This window comes from Drosophila yakuba, chromosome 3R (assembly GCF_016746365.2).
Source record: "Drosophila yakuba strain Tai18E2 chromosome 3R, Prin_Dyak_Tai18E2_2.1, whole genome shotgun sequence".
NCBI classification, from domain to species: Eukaryota; Metazoa; Arthropoda; class Insecta; order Diptera; family Drosophilidae; genus Drosophila; species Drosophila yakuba.
The window spans coordinates 11998928-12025430 of record NC_052530.2 but is presented as its reverse complement, the minus strand read 5'-3'; the positions used below and the strand labels follow the sequence as shown (position 1 = coordinate 12025430).

Sequence of the window (26503 nt, the reverse complement as noted above, 5' to 3'; positions counted from 1 at the left end):
GTGAAAAATTCTTGGGTAAAATCACGGCTACTATTTCCTTAGATAACTCGATATAAATTCAGGACGCGATCGAAGTTCCGAGGCAATTGTGGCCATCAAATATTTTATGATCTTAACTGATTCTTCGAGGGATCGAAGAACATCGATTTACCAACCGCGACACGTACTATTCCAGAACTAAAACCTGAGAGTTGGCCATCCAGCTCTTATAAGCACGGTGCAATGGCCGCTGCCAGCGCATCAGGTTTCCTGCTCGATCGCTTCTGCTCCGAATTTCCATTGGCAAAATTCGCTGATCCCGGCAATTGGCTTTCTGTTTTGCTGGCATGCTCGACATTTTTCTGCCGAATTACCAAAAATTCTAAAGCCCGCTTCTGGGTTTCTTCATGACTGCACTTTGTTCGGCTTCAAAACCCGGCGCACTGAACCCGGCATCAACTATGCTGGTTATAGAATCGGTTTCAGGGGGCTAAGGCGGGGCCACGGTTGGTTTCCGCAACCGAATTGACCCACAAATACGGCCAGGGGTTAATGAACAAATAGTCACGTTGTTGGAACCAAGAATATGCGTATTTTGGGTCATTTTATTGCCGATTTAAATGTTACAACCTCATCGAAACTAAACCGATGTAGTTACAAAATGAAAGATAAAACATTTTCTACGAGTCCCCACATTCGTTACGTACTGTACTATTGGAATGTGGTTATTCACTCACATACAAGAAAAAAATGCTTATGCATAGCAGTTCATACCTACAGAAACTAATATTTAAACAAACCGCCCTAGTAGTGCTTCATATCGATAAGTCAACTTCAATTATTGATTGTAGTTCAATCGATAACTACAGCTACTCACGTTGTTGTTGATAGTATCGAATCAACATAGAATTTTGTTCCAGCTCTAGCGGTTACAGTGAGATTTTGCAATTCGTTTTATTTATAACGAAAAAGCGAAGATGCTGTAATATCCCTACCCTCAAGCGGCGGTTAAAAAGGTCCAGAGTCCAATGTCCACCATTGGCGACACGTGCCAGTCGATGGGGAGGCGCTAGGACGCAGGACACAGCCGCATTTCGGCCGGAGCTGGAAGGCCGATTTTCAGGAGACGAGGCAGTAGGAGGAATAAATTAAGTCTGATTTTTAGCGATTCGGGTATGGAGACTGACTACCAGAACTACGTGGAGTCGCTGTCGGGAGTGTCCTCCGACGAGGACGACTTCTCCACGGTGGACAGCTCGGACGAGTCTGCGGAAGAGCCAGTTCCCACGCCATCATCAACTCCAAGGACACGGAATCTGGTGCAGATGCTCTACGACAGAGAGGTGGGTCAAAAGGGTATCACCAGTCTTGATCTGGTCCCTATGAACTGTTATAGTATTTAGATCATTGTGATTAACATATAAATTATGCAAAACCTATCAGGGGGTTAACATTTCAGTTCAAGGTCTACCTTTAATTTTACGGAAACTTTAAACACATTTCGAATTCTAAGAAGCGAATATATAGTGTATATTATAGATTATTAACAAAAATAATTAAAAGAAGAAGTTATCAGGCTTACAAAAGGACATGCGCATGACTATCATAGAATGGAACTTTTGATAGTTTTACTTATATTTATCTCTGTTGTCTGTGTCAGTAACTGCATTCATTTAGAACAGAGCTATAACTTAGTTAACACTTTTTTCTTCTCAGCGCACTGGATACTTCTCTGGCTCCTCCAGGGCTGGCCAAAAGCAACAGCTTCCTTACGACAGAGTGCCAAATAGGTTAAAGTTATATCTCAAGGATGTTATGGCCAGCAATCTGATGGAGGGGTATGATACTCTTAAAGTCATAATTTTTAGTATTCTGCTTATAACCTGGATATCCATGCAGACACATTTTCATGGGTCTTACTGCCTGCGGCCAGTACATGCTCAGCCATCGGGTGGTGTGCAACGACAGCTCGTCGCTGAACCACTATTCCTTCAACATGGGCTATAAATACACGTAAGATCCTTCTATCTTAACATATCCTATATTAATCATATCTCTCCCCAAAGTCTGTACCTCTGGCTGTTCCAACCACACAAGAGGCTGCGCCACTTCTTCTCGCGTCGCCTCTTTGACGATCATATGGTGGACAACATTAAGACTGTAACCATGACGCAGTGGAAAAACGCGCAGCATCAAATCCTAGTTGTCCACGGTGCTGCCACGGAGGAGGGTGAAGATAGCTATATCACATATGTCAAAGTTCCTAGGCTGGGTTGCTTGGAGTGCAAGAAACTCAACGACGACGGTCCATGTAGGTGTTAGAAATACAATCTTTTAAGTTTCCCATGAGCCTAAGCCCTTTTCCGCCATTAGATTCCTTTTACAATGCGCACTGCCTTAACTGCCACTTAACAGTGCACACGAAATACTCCTCGACTGAAACTGATCCGGCTTTTGAGCCGAAAATAAATCTGCTTTGCCCGGAGCGCATTCTGATCATATCCAATGGATTTATGCACATGCTGCGCATCGATATGGACACGCCGGCCGTGACCTCGGGCTACCTTCCCCAGCAGCATAGCCTCATCTTGCCCAGTCTTCAAGCGCAACCTCAAGCGCAATCCTTTTTGTTGCCCAGGACGCTTTTGGCCAGCGAGGAGGATCGCTCCTCAGTTGCTTTCACAGCGTCCGGATCGGAAGCGGAGTCTGGAAATGAACAAAGTGTGGTGGCCCGCATAATTGCCGACTTTAGCGACATTGAAACCGAGCAGACGCATCGCTCTAGTCAACCCGGTCATAACCATAATGAGTCGCAACCCGGAGGCAGCATTTACTGCTCGCCAAAAGCGTACGATAAGCTAATTTTCACGCCACACTACAGCCCCACTGTGGTTACGGGCCCTAATAGTATGACTCTGCCGGAGACCACCCTGCCGGTCACAAAGCCGCTTGCCAACGAATCTAGTCCGCCACGGAGGCGCAACCATCGCATAGTCACCAAGTTCCGCAATGGCATAACTACGATAGATTTGCAGGTGGGGTTTAGTTTAAGTAATTAACTTAGGTACACCGAGTAATACTTTTGTCTTAATTCATAGAGCCCTCCCATTGCCAATTCGATGACGGACAAATCGAATGCATATGAATTTTCGGAAGACAACGAGAAGTACGAAAAGATCTCCACTTTTCGAAAGCGACGTTTGGCAGAAAAGAAGTATGAGTTCTCGGAAGACAACTCGGAGAATATCATACCCTTCACCAAAGTGCGATTGGCTGGTCGGTCTTTCAACTCATCCACTGCCAGCACAACCTCTCGCAGCTTCCATCGCTTTTCGCCCACGGCGCACTTTTTTCACAACTCGCCCTGCGCTTCGCCCTCCTCTTCACCACATCCTTCCCAGCCGGCACAGACGCCCCCTCATCTGGGATTCCGCTCACCACCGTCCAGTTCCATGCTAATGCGTTCGCCAAGCCGAAATGCAAACTCGGCTCAGCTCTTCAACCAAAAATCGCCACCATTATCGCAGGCCACACAGCAAATGCTTAGTTACAAGCCTGTGGGTCCGCTGGGAGCGCTTTCCCCACTCCAGATGTCATTGGCCAAGCGTTTCGAAATCGGTGGTTCCATGTCCCCAAACGCCGGACTGAGCTTTCTTTCACCGCGTCGCGATGAGCCACGAATTGTGGAGATGCCTGTGCAGGGCGGTGTAATGCCAGAGAAGCCGGTGTGCACGAAGAAGCTAAGAAGACGCTATGTAGAGGAGGACGATGCCACCTCCGTTATTACCAGCGAAGAGGGTAAAATAATTCTTTTAACAGTATAGTAAGAATTGATGTGAATATCTGTTCTCTTATCAGACGACTGCATATCACCCGGCTATCACACATCGCTGCCGATGGAAGTGCACGGCTCATGTTACTCAGAAATGCAGATGATTTCACAAGCGTCGTATCAGCGGCTACGCTGTAGTAGCGTGGTAATCACCCAGCACTCGTTTGATCTGGAGACCTTTACGTACTACGTGATCAGCCTGTTGTGTCAGAAGCACCAGAAGATCTACAACGTGTTCTACGACTGGGCGTACGAGGTGATCAACGTGTGTCCACTAAGTCAGACTATCGCCTGCATGCTAACGGCCCAGTTCTCGGCGCGGGATCAGCCGCTGGCGATATGCTTGCACTGCACTGGCCGAATGGACTGTGCTTTTCACAACAGGCAGTACGAAAGCCGCATCTTGTTTACCTGGAACATGGAGAGCGGACAATGGCTGGTGCTTGACTATGGGGAACTAAAGGAGGTGCACGAGCAGTTCAACCCCCTAAAGCGGCTGGGCAAGGCGCGACCTACGTTTGCCCAGATGGTTAAGAAGATGGGTAAAGAAATGGCCACCGGCTTGGGTCTCAGCCTGCCCGACTATACCTCTAATTTGCGCGTGCTCAACTCGGACATCCGAAAGTCCAAGATGTTCATCAGTGATCTCGACAACATGGTGGAATTTCACTTGAAACGCACACACCACGAGATGCTATGAACTTATTTTTCAGTTTACCCAAATGCATAGACGGACTGGTAAAAATAGAAATGCTGCAAAAATGTAAACAGTCATAATTTTTAAAACTTTCAATGCAAACTTCTTGATAAACAAATTTGAAATATTACAGCTTTTACCGTAGTGATCCAATTTCTATAACCAGTTTTTTAGTTTGTAAGACTCGCTAAGGTTGCGTGCATCTAGTTCAGTTCTAAACACAAACAACGTGTGCTGTATTTAGTATTTAGTTACCTATACCTTACTTAGTGCAACGAAACGCTTTTCAAAAACTTGAAACGCGTCCTAATTTCGACTGAAGTCATTTAAGTAATCTACAACTTAGTTTTAAGACGCGAAGCTCGACTTCCAACCTGCTCATACCTACACATGCATACAAATACGTACATATACTTTTGATATTCGACATTTCGATTCAACTATTAGCTCTAATATTAGTTAGCAATGTCTTTTGAACTGCGGTACAAGTAATTAACGTACCGATTTAATTAGTCTCATGCTTCACAGAAGAAGCATGTGGAAAATATACACATGTAATCAAGCCTAGGAACTATGTTTCAAGATATTAAATATAAGAAATACAATTCAAGATATTGTTCAGGAAGTCTCCAGTCCAATAATGAAGTGCTGGCAAATAAAGGCAAATCAGTTACTTAATTTATCTCATTTCCTTAGTGCCACTTCGGCCATTTTCTCAGATTCCGCAGGACGACTCGTACTGGTCAAGTCTATGGAAGTAATATTTGGATTTTGGATGCTGAAAGAATGCAAATGATAATTTAAAAATCTGACGTTATACTTTCACTGTAAACTCACCGCTTGCGTATTAACCTGAACATTTCCTGATTGCAAAATGTGGCTATAAATATTATAATCCCCTGACTGCAGTTTAAATAATCGTTAAGAACGATTAAGGGCATCCACCTATTCTCCATCTCGCATACGAAGGCAATGATTTCGAGAAACCAACTTCCGCCCATTATGATAAAGAGTCGAAGATATATTCGATAGCTGGAAAAAAGGGTAATGAGCTTTTTTTTATCAGGAACAGTGTATTACTCGGTACTTGGCATGGTTCCTGGAGAGCTTTTGCTGCTCGCTTTTATTTAGCACTTTCTGATTTTGTTTGTTCTCCACATAAATGTATCGGGTTGTTAGAAAAAAACTGGCGCTGTTCAGAATTATCAAAATCGCCAATGGTGCGTAAAAATAAATCGTTGCGGACCATCCATTGGCTGAAAATAGTTTAAAGTACTCAGAAACATGAAGTATAATAATGACGAGATAAGGTTTTTAAACTCACTAAATATCCAGCAAGAAAATACTCCCACTGCAGGAGTATAAGGATTTTCCACATTTGTTTCAACAAATTGATCCACTAAAAAAATTATGAATGTTAAGAGTCCAGCAATGCTCCACACGATGATATTGTAGTTAAAGAAACTGCTCCTGTTGTTCTGGTAAAAATCGTGGAACTTTCGCATGGCGAATCTTCTCCAAACATCGAAGCTTATGGCGGAGAGCCAGAGAAAAGTTGCCATTACGGTGAAGTAGCCAGCATATCCTGCAATTTTCAGTCAGTACTAAAAATCTGTTTTTGATTTTGTAATGGAAGAGTTGGTTACCGGTGAGATAGCAAATAGGGGTCTTCAGCTCAAAAATTCCAAACAAGCTGATGACATTCAGTAAAAAGGTGACCGCCAAGCAGATGAAGTACAGATTGCAGCACTTGCCATGCAGCGATCTGAATTTCGGCAGCCAAAGATACGCCGCGATTGTAATGACCATAAAGAAGACGGAGCTGGACTTGACTGCAATCAGAGCAATCGGTAATTTGGATCTCCCTACTTATTCAAACCTACCATATGCCATTTTCATAGATGGTATCTTAATGCAGTTGAAGGCGACAATGAGGCTGTAGTTCTTCCCGGTACTTGTCGGATTGGGCTGCAAGCAAAACTCCTGCTTGGAAAGAAATCGCTGATCGAAGTGGCGGAATAACGATCCATTCTAAAGGTGTTGGTCCATTAAATATTATTATATTTAATATTTGATATTGTGCGTAACCCACTTCATGTAGCGACCACTTATCGTATTGGCATCCCTCCGCATCCAATGAATAGTGTCTCTCGCAAGGAAGCGGAAGATCCTGCTGCACGACCATGTCCTCTAAGACGTGTTTCCTTACTACTGATCCGTTGAGCTGCGTGATGTCCAGGACGTATTCGTAGGTCAGGTTTTTATACACGTTTTTGGAGCACTCGTTGCCCGCCATTAGCGTTTTGGGATGACAACAGAACCGAATGCACGTCTTCAGTTTGCACACACAGCCACGGATGTGATTGGGCACCGACACCCTATCGCCATCGTAGTCAATCTCGTAGTCATACACTCCTGTTAGTTTCGCGGGAATAACGACATCCTCGTACTTATACGATCCATTAGAAAGCTTTTCACTTTCCCTTAACTTAACCGTATCGAAAAAATCGCAGTTGGGAATGTCTATGGACTGAACACCCATCACAAGGATACTTAAGAGTAAATACTCAATGCTGAACGTTCCCATTGTGATTCACTTATAGTTAATAGGTATGTTTTCCGCTCCACCGACTTTTAAGTGCGACTGCTCGACGCAGAATAAATGTCCGATCGTAAAAGGCCACTTTAGCTTGTTCCTTTATCGCATTTTTCTTCACAAGATTGAAAATGTTTAAAAATAGGTTGCACATGAACATTTCTTACAAAGAGCGGCGATTAGTCGTTATATAAGCCAACTAACCACTTATGTATGTTCGTTGCGATACTCAAGGATACTCGGGTTTTCTATTGATAATGTGCATTTCTATATGTAAACTATATTACATTTTATTGAAAGAACGACTACTACACTACGAACCGATAAGCAAACAAGTTTTAAAAATATATAAGAATGTTTTGGAACTAGCTTAATTGATGCATAAGGTGACAGTCCTGCGTCATTGTGCAAGTTTCAAATTCAATGCCACTAGTGCGTTTAGGTTGTATTCTGAAGATAATTAATAGTTTTTAAAACTAGCATAAAATAATATTAAAAACAAAAAGCATACCGGTCCCTTATGGTTTTCAGTACCTCCTTGTTGCAAATTGTTAAAAGAAATATTATGATGCCTTGACTGCAGTTTATCAGGTCATTCGCTTTGGTAAATGGCATCAAAAACTTTTTGGTTTCGCATATAAACGCCATTATTTCCAGAATCCAGCAGCCACCCATAATTACGAAAAGGTACACATATAGGCCGAAACTAAAAGTATTACAAGTAATACTGATTTCTCATTTGGAAAGGACAAAAAATAAAATATAGTACTTAGCACTGAGTCTCGACGTTTCTTTCTCGTCGCACTTTCTAATGACTTTTGTCCTCAGTTTTTTCTCCGCTCGAATGTTGCGGATTGTTAAATAGAACATAACCCCGTTCATTAAAATAAGAAGGAAGATCGGGCCATAAAAGTAAAACATACCCGACCAGCCATCGGCTAAAAAAGGAAGTCAACTTAGGCTTAATGGAGTCCAAGGAAGCATTTATACACTTACTCATGATCCAGCAGGAAGTTACGCCCACAGCTGGCACAAAATTTGAATCTGAGTCGCCGGAATAGGGAAAAAGTAGATCTACTACAAGAACACCCAAAGTCAAGATGCCTGCAATGCTCCAAACGATGAGATTGTAATGAAGAAATCTATATCCCATGCTTCTGCAGAATTCTCGATTCTGATGCAAGCCAAATCTTCTCCAGACATCAAAACTGATCACGGACAGCCATAGAAAAGTGGCCATCGCTGCGTAGTATCCCGCGTATCCTATAGTACAAAGATACTTATAAATATAAAGTGGTCTATCCTGCATCGTAGAATCTCACCATTGACTAGGCACATTAGATCGTTTACAAATACCCCAAACGTACTGGCTACATTGAGTAGAAACGTAGCCATTAGGCTTACGAAGTAGAGAATGCAACATTGGCCATGGACGGTGTGAAACAAGGGAAGCCACGAATAGATACCAATTGTCATGGCCATGAACACTACGGACGCTAGTTTGACTAAAAGGAAAATTAGATTGGTTGCGTTTCGATTCGGTCACTATTACCATAGGCCATTGTCATCGAAGGCTGGATGACACAGTTATAGGGCACAACCGAGTAACCTTCACCAGACTTCGACTTTGTGGGCTGTAAGCAGTAATCCTGTTTGTATAAAAACGCATTATCATAATGTCGCAGTAGGGTGCTATTCTGCAATTTTAAATAACGTAAATACAAGTAATATTAACCATTCCAGTTCCCTTCAAACTAACTTCAAATAATGTCCACTTGTCTTCCGCGTACTGCTCTGCATCCAGATGATAATGGATTTGGCATGGCATTGGCAGATCCTGCTGAACGATCATGTCATTCATGATGTATTTCTCAGTCACATTTCCATTTGGTAGCGTTATATTTAGGGCGTAATTGTAGGTGAGGCCTTCATCTACTTCCTCGGAACACTCCGTACTGCTCATCAGTTTCTTATGATGACAACAGAGGCGAATACACGGCCTTAGCTTGCAAATACATCCCCTGACGTGCCTGGAGACCTCCTCCCTGGTTCCGCCGTCAAGGATCTTATAGTCATACTCTCCTGTAAGTCTGGCGGGTATGATAAGATCCTCGTATCTATACGATCCATTAGCAAACTTGAAACTGTGCGTTAGGTCCACGGTGTCAAAGAAATCGCAGTCTGAGATATCTGCAGCAATGCCAACCAAAAGTAAGCTCCATAGGGGGATCCAATATAAAGTGGCACGCATTTCAAGCAGCAGGATCGTTACTTTGCTCCGAGATCGTTGAGATGACTGCTCCGCTGGCCCACTGGAGGCAGAATAACTTGTTTCGCAAACCACTTTGATTCTTCGCCCCGATATCACGTGAATCAACATTTATATCTGTGGGAATTCAGAAACAATCTGACGTTGCCTGGCGACTTTTTACCACTAAGATAAAATCAAGCTGAGTGGCCATATTTACGTCATCTGCTGCAACTTCGGATATAAACTATGGCGTGATTAACAAATGCATCGAGAGCAATCCAGTTTTTCCAAGAAAGAAGGTTAAACAAAAGAGAACGCTATAGTCGATATCCCCGACTATCTGATACCCGGTACTCAGCTGGTGGAAGTCCGGTTTGAGGGCGTTAGAGTGAGCAAAAAGTTTTTGACAAATCGTGGGAAATTTACAAGACTAACAAAACTGTGAAAAAATATCAAAAAAATTTTCAAAAGTGTGGGCGTGGCAGCTTTAGGCAGACGGACAGGGCCAGATGGAGTCGGCTATTGATCCTGATCAAAAATATATGTGTATAATTTATATAGTCGGAAACGCCTCCTTCTTCCTGTTACATACTTTTCAACGAATCTAGTATTACTCGTAAACGTTTACTCTACGAGTAACGGGTATAAGCCGAATAAATTCTTAATAACAAGAACTGAATATTTTACCAATTAGTTACCTCCGACAAAAAGAAAAAGAGTGTTGATTTCATTTTGAATTTTTTATTACATCTGTATACATTTATAAAATATATTAAACAGTAACGTAGTTGTATATTAACAGTACCGTACAGTAAAAGTAATCGTACACATTAATAAGAGTCATAAAACATTAATAATCTTTGTGCTATCAACTTTTAGTTTAGCCGCAACGAAGCTTAGCTTTCAAAACAGAATCATTTCCGAAGTTCCTATAAAAATATCTAGGTGTTCGCAATGGAAACAGGTGACAGAAAGATCTTGAAATTGCGTTTAATTTCTTGGATAACAAAAACACAAAGAAACAATCAACTTAAGTGTTAGACAGTAGTGATAATAATAATAATAATAATAACTATAGACCGCATTTCGAGAATGAAACGTGGTGCATTTCTTGAATAGAAAAGTTTTTGGGTATTTTTCAAATCTTATTTTTGTTTTTTTTTCCCCATGTGTTAACCAACCAACTTAACATAATTTGTCACTAAAATACAAACTTAAACAAAGGACAATTTGCTTGCTAATAATATTTACACATAGAATATAATAGGTTTTTAATTTGTTTTTTCTCCCATTTTGCTTTTGTTTTACGTGTTCGTACAAGTTCGCTGACTAGTGGTTTACTATATATATATGTTTTTATCAATATATTTTTGATTTGTATATATAGATTAGTTTGTTTGTTTGACGGGAGTCACTTGGCTATCTGACTACCTTATATGAAACCACAACACTTATTTAAATTGCAAAAAACGTTAAACCTCTAAAAATACATTTAATTCACATATAGTTTTGTTTTAAAATCCATTAGATTTTTTACGTGGGACTGACTCTTGGCATCATATACGTTCTATTGGCCTGCACACAACATACTCGTACATATATGTTCTTTGTAGTTATCAATGCATGCACTATAATAGACATTCAAGTTTTGTTCAAAATATTTAACAACTACATAGCTACTCTAGTTGTTTTATCCACCTCGCTTAACAATTGGAAATCATTTTACTAGTAGGTGCCCAGCCTTTGAGGCGGCTCCTGGCTGTCTCTATGGTTTAAACTAATCCAAAGGTAACAAATCGGTGTACTTCTAAAATCTCTAGAGCATTTCAACATCTTCACTCTGTGAGTTTCAAGTGCAGCACTGGTTTTAGCTACATGCTCTGTGGACAAAAGTTTGCAAAAACGTAATACAAGATACCAAAACCTAACTATGCTTTTAATCCGCCAGAGATTTAAGAAACACCCCCACTGAATTCGCTTTCTTCTCCTCCTTTCATTTCATTAACCCTTTTTGTATGGTAGGTACACTTGGGCGCAGATGTCGCTTAGTGTGTTTGTTTTGAGATTAATCATTTGATGATTATTCACAGAAGTACTGAGGTAGTGTTGTTCCATCTGTCGACCCGTTGCATTGCGATTGCTTGGCCTTACCAGCTCTGGTTCATGGCCTGCTCCAGTTTGGCCTTGGCCACCGCAGCGGCGGCCACAGCGGCTGCCTGAGCCGCCGCCGAGTTGGTGGACAGGGGAGGTCCCGCTCCGGCGGCCACCACAGCCTGTTGTTGCTGTTGCTTGCCAACGGCGACGGCGGCAGCTGCAGCAGCAGCCAAGAGCGAGGCGGACGGTGAACTGGGCATGAAGTTCACATTGATGTTAATAGGATGCACCACGGGCATGCTGGTGTAGCTCTTCTCGAGCAGATCCATCCCGTTGAGGAATGGCACCAGTGCATTGTAGTCTACGTTCAGGGGCACGTAGTAGTTGCCCTGTCCGTGCAGTGCGAATATTGGCACCGTGAAGGAGTGCCTCGGCGGCAATGGAGCGGTTGTGCTACTCGGAGTGCTCAACTGGCCACCGGCAGCAGCCACCGCACTCAGCTTGGCCAGCAGTGGGCTGGAGTTGGAGTTGCCGTTGTGCAGCTCCGCCTTGATGTCCTTGATGTCGCTAAAGTTGAACGAGGGCGAGGGCTTGTCCAGCCGGTTGGCGGAACTCGCTCCCGCGTTGCTGGACTCGGTGTGAACCTCCAGGGGTATTTCGCCATTGGCCGCTGCCTCGGCCAACTTCCGTTTCTTGGCCATAATGGGGGCTATTTCGGGTTCGGTGCCGTCCTTGGAGTGCTCCGACAAGGCCTGCAAGTGGGAGTGATCGCTCTGGAGGTGGGCCGCCACCGGACAATGCTCGCTGCTCGTCTCCTCGTCGTGCAGCTCGTGGACGAAACGCTCCTTGATGTGGTTCTTGTACTTGTAGTTGTTGTTGTGCTCCACCTCGTGCGAGGACTCGGAATAGTTGCGCATCCTCACGGACATCAGGCTGTCCTGGGTGTGGTGGCTATGGGCCAGGTGGGGATGCTGCTGCAGCAGCAGATCCCTGGGCGGTGGCGAGTGCATGTTAGAGGTATCGGTGTGAAGGATCGGCTCCCTGGACGATTCGAAATCGTGGTGGCTGCTGTCCGTATGGTGGTGATGATGATGCGGGGCCGTCGATGTAATCACAGGCGCCTGGTGGGGCTGCTGGTGTGCCGCCAATGGTGTGATCTTGGCTGGACAGCTACCTCCGGCCGGCGGACAAGTGGTGGAACTGGCTGCGTTGCTGCTGTTACTGCCGCTACTGTTGCTGTTTCCCCCAGCACACGCTGCTGCCGGTCCACTGCCCGTGGAATTGCTGGGCACATTATCAGCAGCTGGCGGTGCTCCAATGTTGCCGCCACCATTGGTCAGCGGGACCTTCGAGTCCATGCCGGCATTCGAAGCCGGCGAACTGCCATTGGCGACTGCAACTGCTGCTGCGGCTGCTGCTGCTGCCGCTGCCGCCTGCTGGCTCCTCTGCAGCTGGTTGAGATGGTTCCGGAAACTCAGATCCTTGACGTCGTTATGGTCCTGACTGTGCTCCACATCCGAGGCAGAGGTGGCCAACATGTCGCGCAGGTGGCACAGCGGTGGGTGGTACGCCTGGTGGGGACTGCCGCTGGAGGCGCTCACATTATCCGGCATGTGGCAGCTGCGCGTCGACTTGTAGCAGTCCGCTGTGGATGAATAACCATTAGTTACTTGATGATTCATTTCGGTATTAAGCTGTGTACTAACTCTTGAACATCTCATCGATGTGCTCCTGCAGGCGACCCAAGAGTCGGTGGCAAAAGTCCTGCATGTGAACGTCGTAGAGGAACTTGGCCGCCTCCTTCATGCAGTCCATGTAGCCACTCCGGTAGTCGCTCTCCTTCTGCTGGCACTCGCTCTGCAGATGCTTCAGGTGCCTGATGGCCATCTCGATGATCTCCGTCTTCTCGATCCGGCCACGCCCCTTGCGCTGGTACTGCGGCGGGATGAGGCGGGACAGGTCCGCCAGGCAGGAGTTCATGCGATCTCGTCTCCGTTTCTCGATGATGCGATGGGAAAGTGGATCTTGCTGTGGGCAGAGGTTGTAGAGATGGTCTGGTTAATAATGGCTTGAAGCTCCGCTAACTAGAGAACCCATTTTGAAGGGTAGTTAGTGGGTGGTTTAAACCCCTAGCCTAAGTAATGATTGTTCTGCTGAGAGACGATTTTCTTTTGCTATTTTGTTTCATTTTATTTTCGCTAATTTTGGTTCTCATTTTTTTCGCTTTATTATTTTTTCATCAGATCTTGTTTCAGTGCTCTTTGTTTCTAACAATAAAAAAGGGTCAAAAGTGGCGGCTGCATCGATGGCGGCATGGTCATCATGGCTCAAGGTCATTGCACGTGTGTGTGGTGGGTGGTAGTTGGTGGTGGGTGAGAGTGTGTGATAGCTAGTGGGCGTGGTCATCATCCGGGCGCTGCTCTAATGCTCTTTTGATCCTTTGATCTTGTCTCAGTCGTTTTGTATTCGATTTCGAATTCGATATATTTTTGCAATTGATTTTCAATTTAGAAATGATAGCGAGTTTTGGGTCGCTCTTAAATTGTAATATTTACCCTCGATGTCTTATTACGTCTTCCGGTGGCATATTCAGCATCGTCCTCGCTGTATGCCGTGGCGGATGTTGAAAAATTTAAACTAGATTCTGTGCAATAAGGAAAACTGGAGACAGCTGCTTCGCTATAATTCGTTTCGATATGCAAAAAGAAGTGGGAAGGATAAAGAAACACAGGTAAGTCCAAATCTTGTTCAAATATGATTTATATTATTTGGTTTTGTTTTGTATTGTTTTTTGTTTTTCGTTCAAATTTTCGTATTTAGATGGTAATTTTTTCAAATTTTTTTTATTCGTTTTAGTAATGCATTTATTAGGCGCATAACTTAGCTTAACTTAGGTGTAGTAACTTAGGCTAGTTAGTCTAGGATTATTAGTTAAATGCGTTTTAAATATGGTTTATTTTCTGTTTTCAGTTGCTTTTCATTTATTGAAAATTCAGCATCAAAATAAATTAAGGCTGCAAGAAAACAAAGAGAAAGTGGATTAAATCTTGTCGGTACGACTCGAAATCGCTTTGGATCAGCCAAATCAATCAATCAGTGTGCCTCAATGAGCTCTCCATCAGTTAGCCGGATTTTGGGCTGTTGGTCGCTTGGCTAAAATCAAACGAGCGTTTTGTTTGGTTTGTGTTGTAGTAAAACGGGTGGAAATGCCTTAAAGTACGGTTAGCATACGATACGGTATCCGGATCCGGAATGGATCCTCAGTCCAGGCAGGAGATCGCTCTCGCACAATTACACACGCACATTGAATTGGACAAGATGTCAGGATCGTGGGTGGATGGATTATAAAAACCATTATATAAAACCATTTTTATTCAAAAACCATATGTATTTAAATTCGTTTTCAGAATTTATCCCGCCAGATGCCCTAAGAAACGACACGTTTTTGAATTTCCACTACATATATCAAACCAGCCAAATTTAGAACCTACACGTTTTTATTGCCATGTGCCAAAAACGAAAAACAAATATAATAAAAAGCTAAGCGAAAACTTGGACATAATTTGTAAAGGAACAGATATCACGATAAAAACTGTTGCCAAGCGCCAAACCAAAGAGAAAACCCACACACTTCTACGATTCACAGACTCATTGAATGCCAATTTCTCAAAGCAAAGCCAAAACCAAAACCAAAACCAAAACAAACATATCACAAGCATCGACCAGAAAGCGCTAGAAAACCAAAATAAACTAGAGTGGCCACAAGAGCGAAATAATAATAAGTGTCATGGCTCTGGGCGATAAGCGGGCGACCACAAACAAACGCACATCTCGCATACAACATGAGTCCGAATTAACCATCTAGTATATGGCGAGATACTCAGATACCAGAACGCACCAGTCCCTGGCGCCTAGAACTTGTTTATCCGACTGTACCGCCCCCACCCCCCTAAAATTAAAGCGCCAGCAACTTGTTTTCATCTTGGCGTTTAGCGCAATTTGCTGAATTCGATTTATAAACCGTGGCCAATTATCGTGCTGCCGAGCATACACTGCGTATGAGTAATGCAAATAGAGTGATTTGGACTGGGCGTGGCATCGCCTTGGATTGCAGGTTGACTGCACTCGGGTAAGTAAAGAATTTGGTTGGGTAATTGGTTAATTCGATCAGTTAATGTTTTTACTTTTAAGCCGCAATAGGATTTGTGTGAGTCACAATCCGATTTCGAGATGAATGACATGAAGCAAACGTTATTATCAACTCTGAGTCTCATACCCAGCAATATGGATCTGCAATTGTTCATGGTCGTTGATAAATTTACGCCGATGACAACGTTTGCCAGCGTATTAGCCATCATTCCCGTTTAATTTGGGGGGCTGCGCCAGCAGATATCAAACAATCCCGTGAACAGGGCGTGTACTCGGGTGGCGTACTTTTAATCATTGACCAAAGAGCAGCAAACTGGGAACGTCAGTGAGAATCACTCGTTTGATTCATGAGAGCCATGCCGAAGACCCCAACAAGTTGGCAATGTGCCCCCCGTTTGAATGGCGCTGGCCCACCGAAATGTCTTACGTTTGTTTACTTTTCGTGTGCCGTTTTTGTGGTCGCACTATTAAGTAATTGGCATCGGAATACGAGGTTGACGATGGCATCTACAAGTACTCCGCGACCCTGCCCCACGCCATGACGACAGTTCCTCCGATCATCCATCCGCGGGTTGCCAAAGGCATGGACAGCATTCCCCAATACGGATCGTAATTTACTATGTGGGGAGCTATCGACACGTTTGCGTACGCATGAGTCTGTGATAATTAGCCCATGCGCCAAGTGTCGTAGTAACATATAATAGAATTTTCAAACGAACTCGAGAGCCCATATGAATACTCGTATCTACGAACTTGTGTATTGATATTCAAGTTTGTGTTTAACCATTTCCTGTCCTTATCAGGGGTAATTAAACCCTGCAGATTAGATTGCCACGCTACACGTGACGACCTTTCTAGTATATTATTTTCTGTTTTTATGCCGTTTTGTTCGTTTTTTTTCGACACATATGCATTAGGGCTAACTGATTAACGCCGAAAACAACTTGTTCTTTTCGGTTTTGATTAATCTTTTCTTCGAATGGGTTATTCCAAATTAAAAGTCTGATTAGATTGGGATCTGCAAGCACCTCAAAAGTCTGTAATAATGTTAATCAGTTACGGGACAGTCATATCTTGGTCTCAAAATCTTACGATAATCAACAGCATATGTCATTCACTGTTGACTCATTCTCATTCGAGCACAAGTGATTCATGAAACTTTCGGCGATGCTAAGAGCATAACAATGCCTACATCGTGTCCAAATGTAGAGGGGAAAAATAATAATTCAATCAACGTCTTATTACTTAAACAATTAGCACTTGAAAAACTGCAGTACGACTTGTTTTTGATTCAAGGTTCACACTCAACTAGTATTTGTTACCACATATAAAACCTATTTCTAGAAAATATTGATTAAATCAATTCATTTCATAGAAACTGAAACTTACCACAAAGGTATGAGGTATTTCTTTTTCGTCAAAATCAAGTGGTTCATGATATTTCTCCTTGTGTATTGATTTACACAACTAACATGTTTACGGTGGACAATCGTGGCATTCAATGCCAACAGTTTCCGCCGCTGATCTGTGTCACAAAAATTTCCATATCGACATTGGGCAATGGAAATGCGCTGCTTTGAATTGTGAAATCTCGGAGGGCGAGAGTGGAAAACAACCGAAACGAGACAACAAACGGCAGAACGATGACGCCGAACTCGAGGAGAGAAAAAATAAATCATGAAGCTAAATACATAGAAGAGTCTGCCCCAGCGTCTAATTAACAAAAGTGGGCGGGGCTGGACTGGACTGGTCTGGCTCTCGCCTGATCGACGACCTTGGGTTTGTCGGTCGGCTGATAAGGTGTGTATATGCTTCTATTCTATTACTATATCACGAACAAACTCGGCTAGATTAGCACCAATTACGCTGAAAGTGCAAAAGTGCAGCGCAGCATCTGTTGTTCAGGTGAGCGACACAATCACGTGAGATGACCAAAACTGGAACTGAAACTTAAACTAGAAACTAATATCGAAAGTGGATATGCCGCGTAGCGGTCATAAATATTCAGTTGAAAAACTGCGACTTACCGGGCGGGCACGTGATATAATTGTTTTTGGCCAAAGTGCAAAGACCAGAAAAAAGTTGCTGCACCAGCGGAATTCGATGCGCAACAAATTCGAATTTCGCATTTCAGTTGATTCAACAACTAAGCAACCTAACCAACACACAAACGTGCACACGTGCCAGATGGATTGCTTGGCAACAGTTTTTGGGGCTCGGTCTTTGGGATTGGGATTGGATATTGTAAATGGAATCGAAATGGAATCGAGGGCAACAATCCCCGGCAAATTGCTCTCTGGCGTGCTGTCTAGGCGAAAAACAATTCGATGCGAGTCGAGTCGAGTCGAGTATAAACAGATACACCGACACAACCACGACGCGCAAAGATACAGATACGACACACACAAAGATGCAGTGAACGAAAACATATATGTAGATACAAATACGAGGCCACTTGGAGGCGGCTGCCTTTGGCTTATTACGCATACCCTGGTGCTTCTTCAACGAATTTTCAAGAAGCGCTGGAAAAGTGCAAATGGAAGTTTCGTATCACGGCTCATTTGCAAATCCAGCTGGTGATGAGATAGAGCTGTCTTTGTTCCAAGGAAAGTGAATCACAATCAGAGCGGATTTATGAAATCGTCGTTTTGTGTATTCGGCGCAGCGTTGGTTTGGATAGCCATGTGTGCCTTATAAAGGCAAGTTGGTAACAGAACCAATGCATTAACTCTTTGCCATAGCCCATCAAAAGCAGGACTATTTATAATAGGGATTATATATACTTCCACTTATCCCCAACTAACAAATGGTAGAAAGTAAGCAGCTAACTATTAGTATTTAAGTATTCCTACAAATATCTCAACGTACGCTCCAAATACCTCCGCTAATCATGCATCGCAGACCTCCAACTATTTTCATATTCCCCATCCGCATTCCCCGGCTGAAATGAATGTCCGCACTGGCCATAACTGGGTCAAAAGACACTCAAATCCATCTATTTAAATCGTTTAGCGGCAATCAAATGCAGTGGTCATGAGTCAGCGGACCCAAAGCAAAAAAAAACACCAAGACGAAAAACACCATCACGAAAATCCGCCACATACTGCACAAATACCATGCGAATTTCACAATATCTGCGGCACGTTTGCCGCCCGTGAGTTGAGGACTGTCGCTTTACAGGGGGTTTTTTTTTTTAGGGGGCTATAGGGGTCAGCCTGCATGGAACGTGAACGACTACGTGCCCGCTTCTCAAATGCCAATGGACGGCGTACCGAGCGGACGATGATGATGATGATGGTGGTGGTGGTGGTGGCGATAAGTCCGGCGACGGAACGAAACGTATCGATGCGGATCGAATCGGATCGAGATCGAGATCGGGTAGGATCGCCAACATTTTCTGACATTTTCGACGCAGGCGGATATATATCTGTTCATATAATTTATAACACTCCGTTCTGCTATTTTTAGCGTGCTGCATGCGTTTGTTATTCGTTTTGGTGATAAGCGCGAACGAAAGAGTGAACAAATTAAAAACAACTGTGTTTATATGGGATTTTTGACATTAATAAGTAAATATGAAAAAAGTATCTCACTTTCATGAAAACAACCACTTTCAAAGCAATTAGATAGGTAAACAAATATGGCCATTTAAGTCTTTCTTATGCATTTTGATTATTTCAACACTTTCGATGGTTTTTCGGTAGTTGGTAGATCACTTCAGCAGCTCCAATCTTGAATCTCCTGTTGATTTTTTTGACGTGTTGTCTTGCTGAACATCTGTGAGTTCATGTTGTGCAGGAATTCCATTTGGAATCCCTGCAACACAGACGTAGCCAGCAAACAAACACACTTTTTCAGAGATCTCATGCTGGTCCAGATATGGCGTCCATTGGGATGGGGGAATGGTAAGCTGTTAATATCACTAATCACTGGGTCAATGTCTTCAATTCGATGGCGTCGTTGTCAAGATCCCGAAATCGAAAACAACGAGAGACAGCTGAGTACTAAATGGGGTTGTGGGGGTGTATTTTGATTGTTTTGCTGGGGGTTTAGCAACTGTCTCGTCGTGCAACAAACCCGAGATCTCACTGACGCTTGACAACTCTGGACACTTTATAGATACATATATACTTGTACATGGGTACACATGTGCTTATAGATAGATAGATACATTTCGTTTTGGAGAGGAGCGATTGTGCGTCACGCCCGTTTCGCTTTTTATCGCGTGTTTGCTTATCTCTATTTGTGTTTTCTCTCTGCTATTTTTCGCTTTTATGACTGACTTGGGTGTTGATTAAGATGGCAGCGCGTAATGCAAATTATAAACACTTCAGCCGCGACGAAGACGCGTGTTTACCACAAGTGGCATTTGATAAGGAGTCCACCGCAACCGAATTTATAATATTTATTTTGATTACTTTTTTTTCAGTGCTGATCCCGTGGGCAAAGACTAGCGATTATGTTTAACCAGTTCCGTTCATTAATCATATGTTTTTGGATAATTAAACCGGCTAGACACATAATTAAGCGGCACACGTGACGTATACGTAATCATATCTTTTTCTGTTCGTAAGCCATGAGTAACTTTCACCCCAAATCCGCAATGAAACCCAAAAGCGAACTGGAAAAAACCAGACTATGAAACGAAAACATTTCCAAAGGCCAATCAAATTGGGGACCTGAATATTTGATGAGCGACTCATTCGATTAGCCCTTGTGTATTTATAGAGGAAAACGTTCCCAGGAGCACCGGTTGCGGTCACCGCATACCAAAATAGCCAAATATAAAGCTCAATCAAAAAACATAGCCACAGAACCCCAACAGAAACCTGAGCGAAACACAAAACTTGTTGACCTTCAAAAGGACACGGCCCAACGCGCCACCCAAAAGCTAGAAAGGCCACCCGAGCACGTGAACTGAACCCCCACTCTCCCCGCACTACACGCACTCGATGGCCAATCAAAGGAGTTGGTTGGGGGAGCATAGACCCACGTTGTTGTTAACTGATATTTATAGCCACGTTTTGGCCGTTGACATTTATAAGACAGGCGTAAAGCCCCTAAGCACCGTGATTATATTACTCATTTGCAGCGCTGGCCACACCACTTCACTTGGATTATTAATCCCCACTCTGGCCACACCAACGCAAATCGCAATTTTTTCTGATTCCGCTCGGACACGTTTAAACGAAATTCAAGTTCAAAAATACAAACTAAATGGAATGGGCGATTGGGGGAACTGTGGGGATGGGGAGACTTGCAGGGAAAAAATCAACGAAACATCACGTTTGGCGAGTCGTGCGTTGGATTTTGTTTTGTGTTTTGCCTTCTGGCAAACACGAAAAAATAAAGATGAAATAAAGCGCAAACTGAAGCACCCATCTCGGCCAAGAATAGCCTCTCGACAGTGTCTGCCCACGTTTTCTTTGCCCGATTTTCGCGTTTGTTTTGCAAATGCAAAATGCTTTCTAGCTCGACGTCTAAAAATACGCGGCCCACACAACCCAAAACAGATCCGAATGGTCCACACCCGATCCTGACATGCACGACCATTAGTTATAGGGAAGAAGGCGGAGACTTAGGCTTAACCACTAGGAGTCTAAGATACACTAAACCATTAATTAATTCGCAGGGAAAACGTATCACAAGTCTAAGGCATCTAGATTAACGATTTGTTTAGATGTTCATCTTTATTCTAAGAAGATTCAATTGGTTTACTTTGTGTTTCAGATGAAACTTGAACAATTTTCAAAAATTTTAATTCTCTGATTGTTACACATTTTGTGATAGGTTTTCTCTGCGTGCTTAAGCTAAACGCGCACAGGTGAAAGTGAGTAGTTTGATTTAGTCATTGGATTGGCTTTTATTTGCTTTCGACTTGCAGCGGGATCTGGGGATCTGTGCTGAGTATACCTACCTTTCATACTTGACCGGATGGGCGGCGTGTCCGTTCGACTCGTTCCAATAGGGCTCCATGGTGGTGCCAATGGGGCTCCTGCTCCTCGATCCGCCTCCGCCTCCTCCTCCTCCTCCGGCTGCTTGGACTGGAAACGCACCGAATCCGCTCCTGGGCAGTGTGACCGTTTGGTGAAGCGCCTGCTGCGTCTGCTGCTGCGTCGACGTGGTTTGCTGCAGTTGCGGTGGAATGGTGGAAGTGCTCCTCCTTACGTCAGTGCAGAAATAATTGTGAGATAAATGCCGGGGGCGAATTTATGGGCGAGCAAACAGGTTGTCGAGTCGATGGCTGTGCGGCGAATTCACTGCGCGGCGAGTTACTTTTCTCTTCCAAAGCTGAGATGAGAGATATTTTATACTTTTCTTTCGGGTTCTTTTTTCACGTTTCACGTTTACGTCCCGGATTTATATTCGAAATTTTAGAATGGCATTACGAAGCGGCCTGTTTATTTATGTTGGAACGAGTGAAAAATGCTGATAAGTGTGTACCGCCTGTTTACTCTTTCCGCTTATCACTGGGTGTGCGTGTGCGAGTGTGTGGGTGCGATAACGATAGCGATAACGCGTTTACTCCTCCTTCTGTTTTTTTTCGTACTTCTCCTTCTTCTTCCTTTACTGGAGCTTCAATTAAGGTGCACTTGTTGGAGCAATTCTCTTTCTCGTATGCGGTATCCACACAAAAATCAACAGAAGAAACACAAATAGTGTCGGAAAACGTGATTGCGCTGCGCGGTTTTTTGTTTAATTTTTGTTTACACGTTTTTAGCTTTTATCAATTTTATGCACACACTGTTATTTGTTTTGTTAATATATGTACATATATGGTACATACATAGAGCCACAGAAAACAATAACTTCCTTTCGTTTCACAGTGGAATTTTACCAGCCGCCTCTATATACACACACACACCGATAAATATATGTACGGGCGAGCGAGCAACGTGCGTGCGTGTGCGTGTGTTTCACTATTAAAGCACGTAAGTATATATAGGTATGTATCAAATTTGTTGTTGTGCCCCTCCAGCTAATTTTGCTGTTTTTTATGTGCTCTCCCTCTTGCCTTGTTTTTTCCTTTTTTTTGTATATAATTTTTGCACTGTCACGTCACCCGCACCGTGAACTATTTCCCAAACGTCTGTTCGCGACAAGAGACAGAATTGAAATGAATGAATAAAACTCGCTGGCCGCACGAGACCCCAAAAAAGAGGCGAGAGAGCGCCAAATTAATGACGTGCACGCCAAAAGAGAGAGCAACATGTGTTGTTGGGAGAGTGAATAGAGATAAGGCATTTCGTGTGCGGCGAACGTGATTGCCACAGTGGGACTGAAACGCGAGTTGTATGGCCACAAAATCCGTTGGGAGATACACCCGAGGGACAATTCGCACGACATGATTGGCCAATTTGCCAGATTGCCTTTGTTTAAGCAGGGGATGCCGTAAAATCTGAAGTAGGTATCAAATTTATAAAACAACTGGTTAGTTATCATGTTAATGTATCACATATTAAGTAACACCTATTAAGTATACAAAATATGTTGCCTACTTTAAGAGTAACAACTCGCAAATATGGCGACTTCCTTTAAAATGTTTTTTTTCAAAATATGTTGCGTGCTCTTAAGGGTAAGTCACATTTCTAATTTTCAAAAGCCCGAAATGCATTCTATTCGACATAAGCCAATCACCCTGATTGGCTCCACTGTATCATCGACATTTGGGGGCTTGATGACTAGACAACACGTACTCGCACTCGCACTCGCACACTCACGCCACTTACAAAACCACTGGCAGCGTTATTGTTGTTGCCAGATTTTCATAAATGAGTTGCGTGTGAATTATATATGTATATTTATAAGCATTTAGTTGGCCGAGCCGATACCGATATGGTTGTGGTTAACTTTAAGTGCGCGCCATATGATACTCAAGTACGAATTTCGACTCTGGAGAGTTACCGTTACAGTGGGTCCACTCCGGGCAAAAACAATAAAATAAAAAAAGGAAAAATAAAATAAATGTGCATATATACGAATAGCTGAAGAAAACAACGACGCAGAAGCTCAAGGCGAACAGCAACAACAAAAGTCGGCGGCATACAATAAAACACGTGAAACGTGACAAATTCCAAAGCGAAACGGACAGCCAATTCAACTGGGCGGCGGCTGCGTGAGCGAGAGAGCGCGAGAGGGAGAGCGGGAGAGAGCGCGAACTGATAACCGGCGCTTGGCAACAACAATCACAAAGCCAAACACACAAACACACTCACGACTCGGCCGACATTTTGTTTTTATTACAGAGCGCAACAGTCGTGGCTATTGTTGTTGTTTCAATGAGGGCTTCACTTAAAAAAAAGACGAAATAATAATCATACGCTACGTTGCCCCCCTCTCTCGCTCTCTTTCTCTCTCGCTCTTGATCCATTTGCTTTTTGTTTTTAATCGAGACACGTTGAAAGTGGCAAACATACTAAAAAGTACAAAAAAATAATAATAAATAACAACTCAAAATTCGTGGCGCATGACGTAATTTCTCACGCGAGCCGAGCATGTCAGCGTTTTGGCACACATACAAGCGCACACTCACACACGCACACACACTCACGCACACCAGTGCAGCACTCAAGTTTGTTGTTGGTCACGTGTTGTTGAAATGTTTTCGCATTTACAAAACGCTGTTGTTTGTGTTTTGCAGTTGATTCGGATTTATACAGTCCGAGCTCCATAACTCGAACTAATATGCTAAATAGTTTTGCTCGAAGAAATGTTTGCTTTTATCCCTAATACACCAACGCTTTCTTTTTTCAATTCAAAAAGTTTTAATAGTTTTAAGAGTATGCCCACTTCATTTCAATTCACATTTAAGTAGATTCAAGTTAAGCGGTGCCTACTGTGCTCCTTTGTACTGGGCTTTCCAGCGTGTTGATTGTATTTAAATGGCTCTCGGCTATTTTTAGCCGCCCCAAAGGTCACACCAACACAATGACAGGGGCCGTAAGCCATACTCCACACTCCGTAACACCCGAAATCTGGTAAATGTGATCTGCGATGACGGATGACGAATAACTCAGACGTGTCCAATTGGCCACTGGGCTCTTGCATAAGAGCGCGGCTTGTTTTTGTTTTTGTTTCTGTTTTGGTTTCGGCCTTTCGATGATCTCTCGCTTTAATTGCAGTGCGGCACGTGCATCTGGTGTCGCCTTGCACGGCGTTACGTATACGCCCCGTTCGGATGTTACACATACGCCCGGTTGGTTGGCTGGAGGGCACGTGCACAGGCACAAAAACTGGCTCGGGTTACTCATGTGCCACATTCTCGTAATAACGCCCCACCTCCCCATATCCCCACCAACCCGCCACCACTCCGTGCAATCTTATCGCACTTGTAATATGTACATTTACTTGCTCACATGCTCCGACGTTTTTTCGGTCACGTGTCGTTCATCGAAGTTGTTACGTGGCCCGGTGAATTTCCACGAAATAAAATGCAATCAAAGCTGGAGCGCAGTGCAGTGCAACTGCCGGGGAAATTCATTCGTTTTCATAATGCAGTAAATGTAGCTAAAATGGAGTTGAAATTGTGTGAGGAGCGGCGTGCACTTGTGGATTGTTTACGTGTTTTCTCGTGTTTTCCAGCAGCTTATCTACCGCCGTCTGTATTTTCTATTTACCCCGATTGCATGGCTAAAGTTTAATCACGAAAGCTGAAGGAAAACCCCCAAAACGACAACAATTGCGACTGGCGGAGCTGGTAAAACTATTTTTAAGATACTTTTTGTTACCACTGGATGGGGGAATCCACGGCAGAGTGGGGCCTGTGAAATGAAATGGAATGTTAAGTAGAAATCAAACAAATAAACAATGCAAATTGAACGACTACTGCTTGCAGCATGGTACTGCTCACATTCCAAAAGTGGAGGAGCCATTTCGTTATATCTTCGATAAATAAATTCTTTTGCTTTACTCAAATGGCCTGAGAAATATTTTGCAATTCATTTCATAAGTTTGTCTAATTATTTGAAAAGCTAAGTTCACTTTAGTTGACATGTACCGAATCTGGAACAAATGTACATATATTTCAATTGATTAATGAAAATATATATTTATTATATATACATACATACATATGTTAATATATTTATTCCATGTATGTTTATTTCACGGTGGATTAGGCAACGCACTGAAATGCTTATGACAATCTCAAACAATCGTAAGGAAACGCACACTAACTCATGCAATTTGCACCTCCCATTAGGACAGGTGCGAACGACATTGGGGCGATCAGCAGACCAACTAAGGCCTAATCTGAAGCTTGGCGTCGTATAAAATGGTTTATATCATAGAAGTTGCAGAAAAGAGGGGCCAACATCAAGTCTACTACATAAAATACAGTAAAATAACAAATACGCGCGCTTATCAGCTTGCGAAATTTCAATTTCAAAGTCGAGGTGAAATCAAGAGCAATAAAATGACAACGAACAAAAATAAAGAAACCCCTGATAAGAGCGATCTAACCCAATAAAAATAGAAATAAAGGCACAAATAATCTGAAATTAAACCGAACTGAAACGGGTCTGAGTGCTATAATATATTTGAGCACAAATTGCGATTGCTGGCGCTGCTGATACTTCAATCTCGTTTTTGCCAGTGCTCCTGTTGTTCTTGTTGTTATGTAGATTAGAAATCTCGAGAAATGTTTATAAAAAGCCAAAGAGTAAGGGGATGGAGGCGGGGCCGGGGGCAACGACACGTGCGCCCGCAGCTGGACAAATAGAAAATTACCTTATATATAGAGAGGTAGCCGTGCACCTACTATATGTTTTTGTTTATAGGTGAGTATCGGCCGAGTCATGGAATGAATGCATGTACAGTGCCTGCATTAATTAGTCGTGGAAATAAACAAGTATACACGTGAGGAAATATGTTATGTTATTATTTTTAAAACATCTGTAACATTTA

At 43.2% G+C, this 26503-nt stretch overlaps 3 protein-coding genes and 1 pseudogene across 4 annotated transcripts; 1 reads left to right on the top strand and 3 right to left on the bottom strand.

Moving 5' to 3' along the window:
* Nucleotides 1-887: 887 nt before the first annotated feature.
* On the top strand, nucleotides 888-5186 carry LOC6536519. The gene is made up of 7 exons (XM_002097060.3): nucleotides 888-1322; nucleotides 1696-1817; nucleotides 1879-1992; nucleotides 2046-2290; nucleotides 2353-3014; nucleotides 3078-3777; nucleotides 3838-5186. The coding sequence occupies exons 1-7, from the start codon at nucleotides 1155-1157 to the stop codon at nucleotides 4509-4511; spliced, it is 2685 nt and encodes an 894-aa protein (XP_002097096.1). The 5' UTR covers nucleotides 888-1154; the 3' UTR covers nucleotides 4512-5186.
* LOC6536518 (probable G-protein coupled receptor Mth-like 11) lies at nucleotides 4979-8566 on the bottom strand. The gene is given in 10 exon segments (XM_039375566.1): nucleotides 4979-5286; nucleotides 5346-5540; nucleotides 5596-5764; nucleotides 5833-6093; nucleotides 6155-6539; nucleotides 6601-7554; nucleotides 7616-7810; nucleotides 7874-8042; nucleotides 8101-8367; nucleotides 8427-8566. Coding segments are annotated over 6 exon segments (1599 nt in total). The 5' UTR covers nucleotides 7096-7554; nucleotides 7616-7810; nucleotides 7874-8042; nucleotides 8101-8367; nucleotides 8427-8566; the 3' UTR covers nucleotides 4979-5192.
* A 1759-nt stretch (nucleotides 8567-10325) lies between these two features.
* On the bottom strand, nucleotides 10326-22725 carry LOC6536516 (transcription factor cwo). Of its 2 annotated transcripts, none has more exons than XM_015192312.2 (4): nucleotides 21516-22725; nucleotides 14005-14602; nucleotides 13156-13477; nucleotides 10326-13094 (listed from the first exon to the last, which is right to left on the bottom strand). In XM_015192312.2, exons 3-4 carry the CDS (start codon nucleotides 13427-13429, stop codon nucleotides 11503-11505), a joined length of 1866 nt encoding a protein of 621 aa, XP_015047798.1. In that variant the 5' UTR covers nucleotides 13430-13477; nucleotides 14005-14602; nucleotides 21516-22725; the 3' UTR covers nucleotides 10326-11502. The 2 variants fall into 2 exon arrangements, with proteins under 2 accessions (XP_015047798.1, XP_002097093.1); XM_002097057.3 differs by having other exon boundaries at nucleotides 14005-14128.
* On the bottom strand, nucleotides 14287-21516 carry LOC26535580 (annotated as a pseudogene).
* Nucleotides 22726-26503: the final 3778 nt, after the last annotated feature.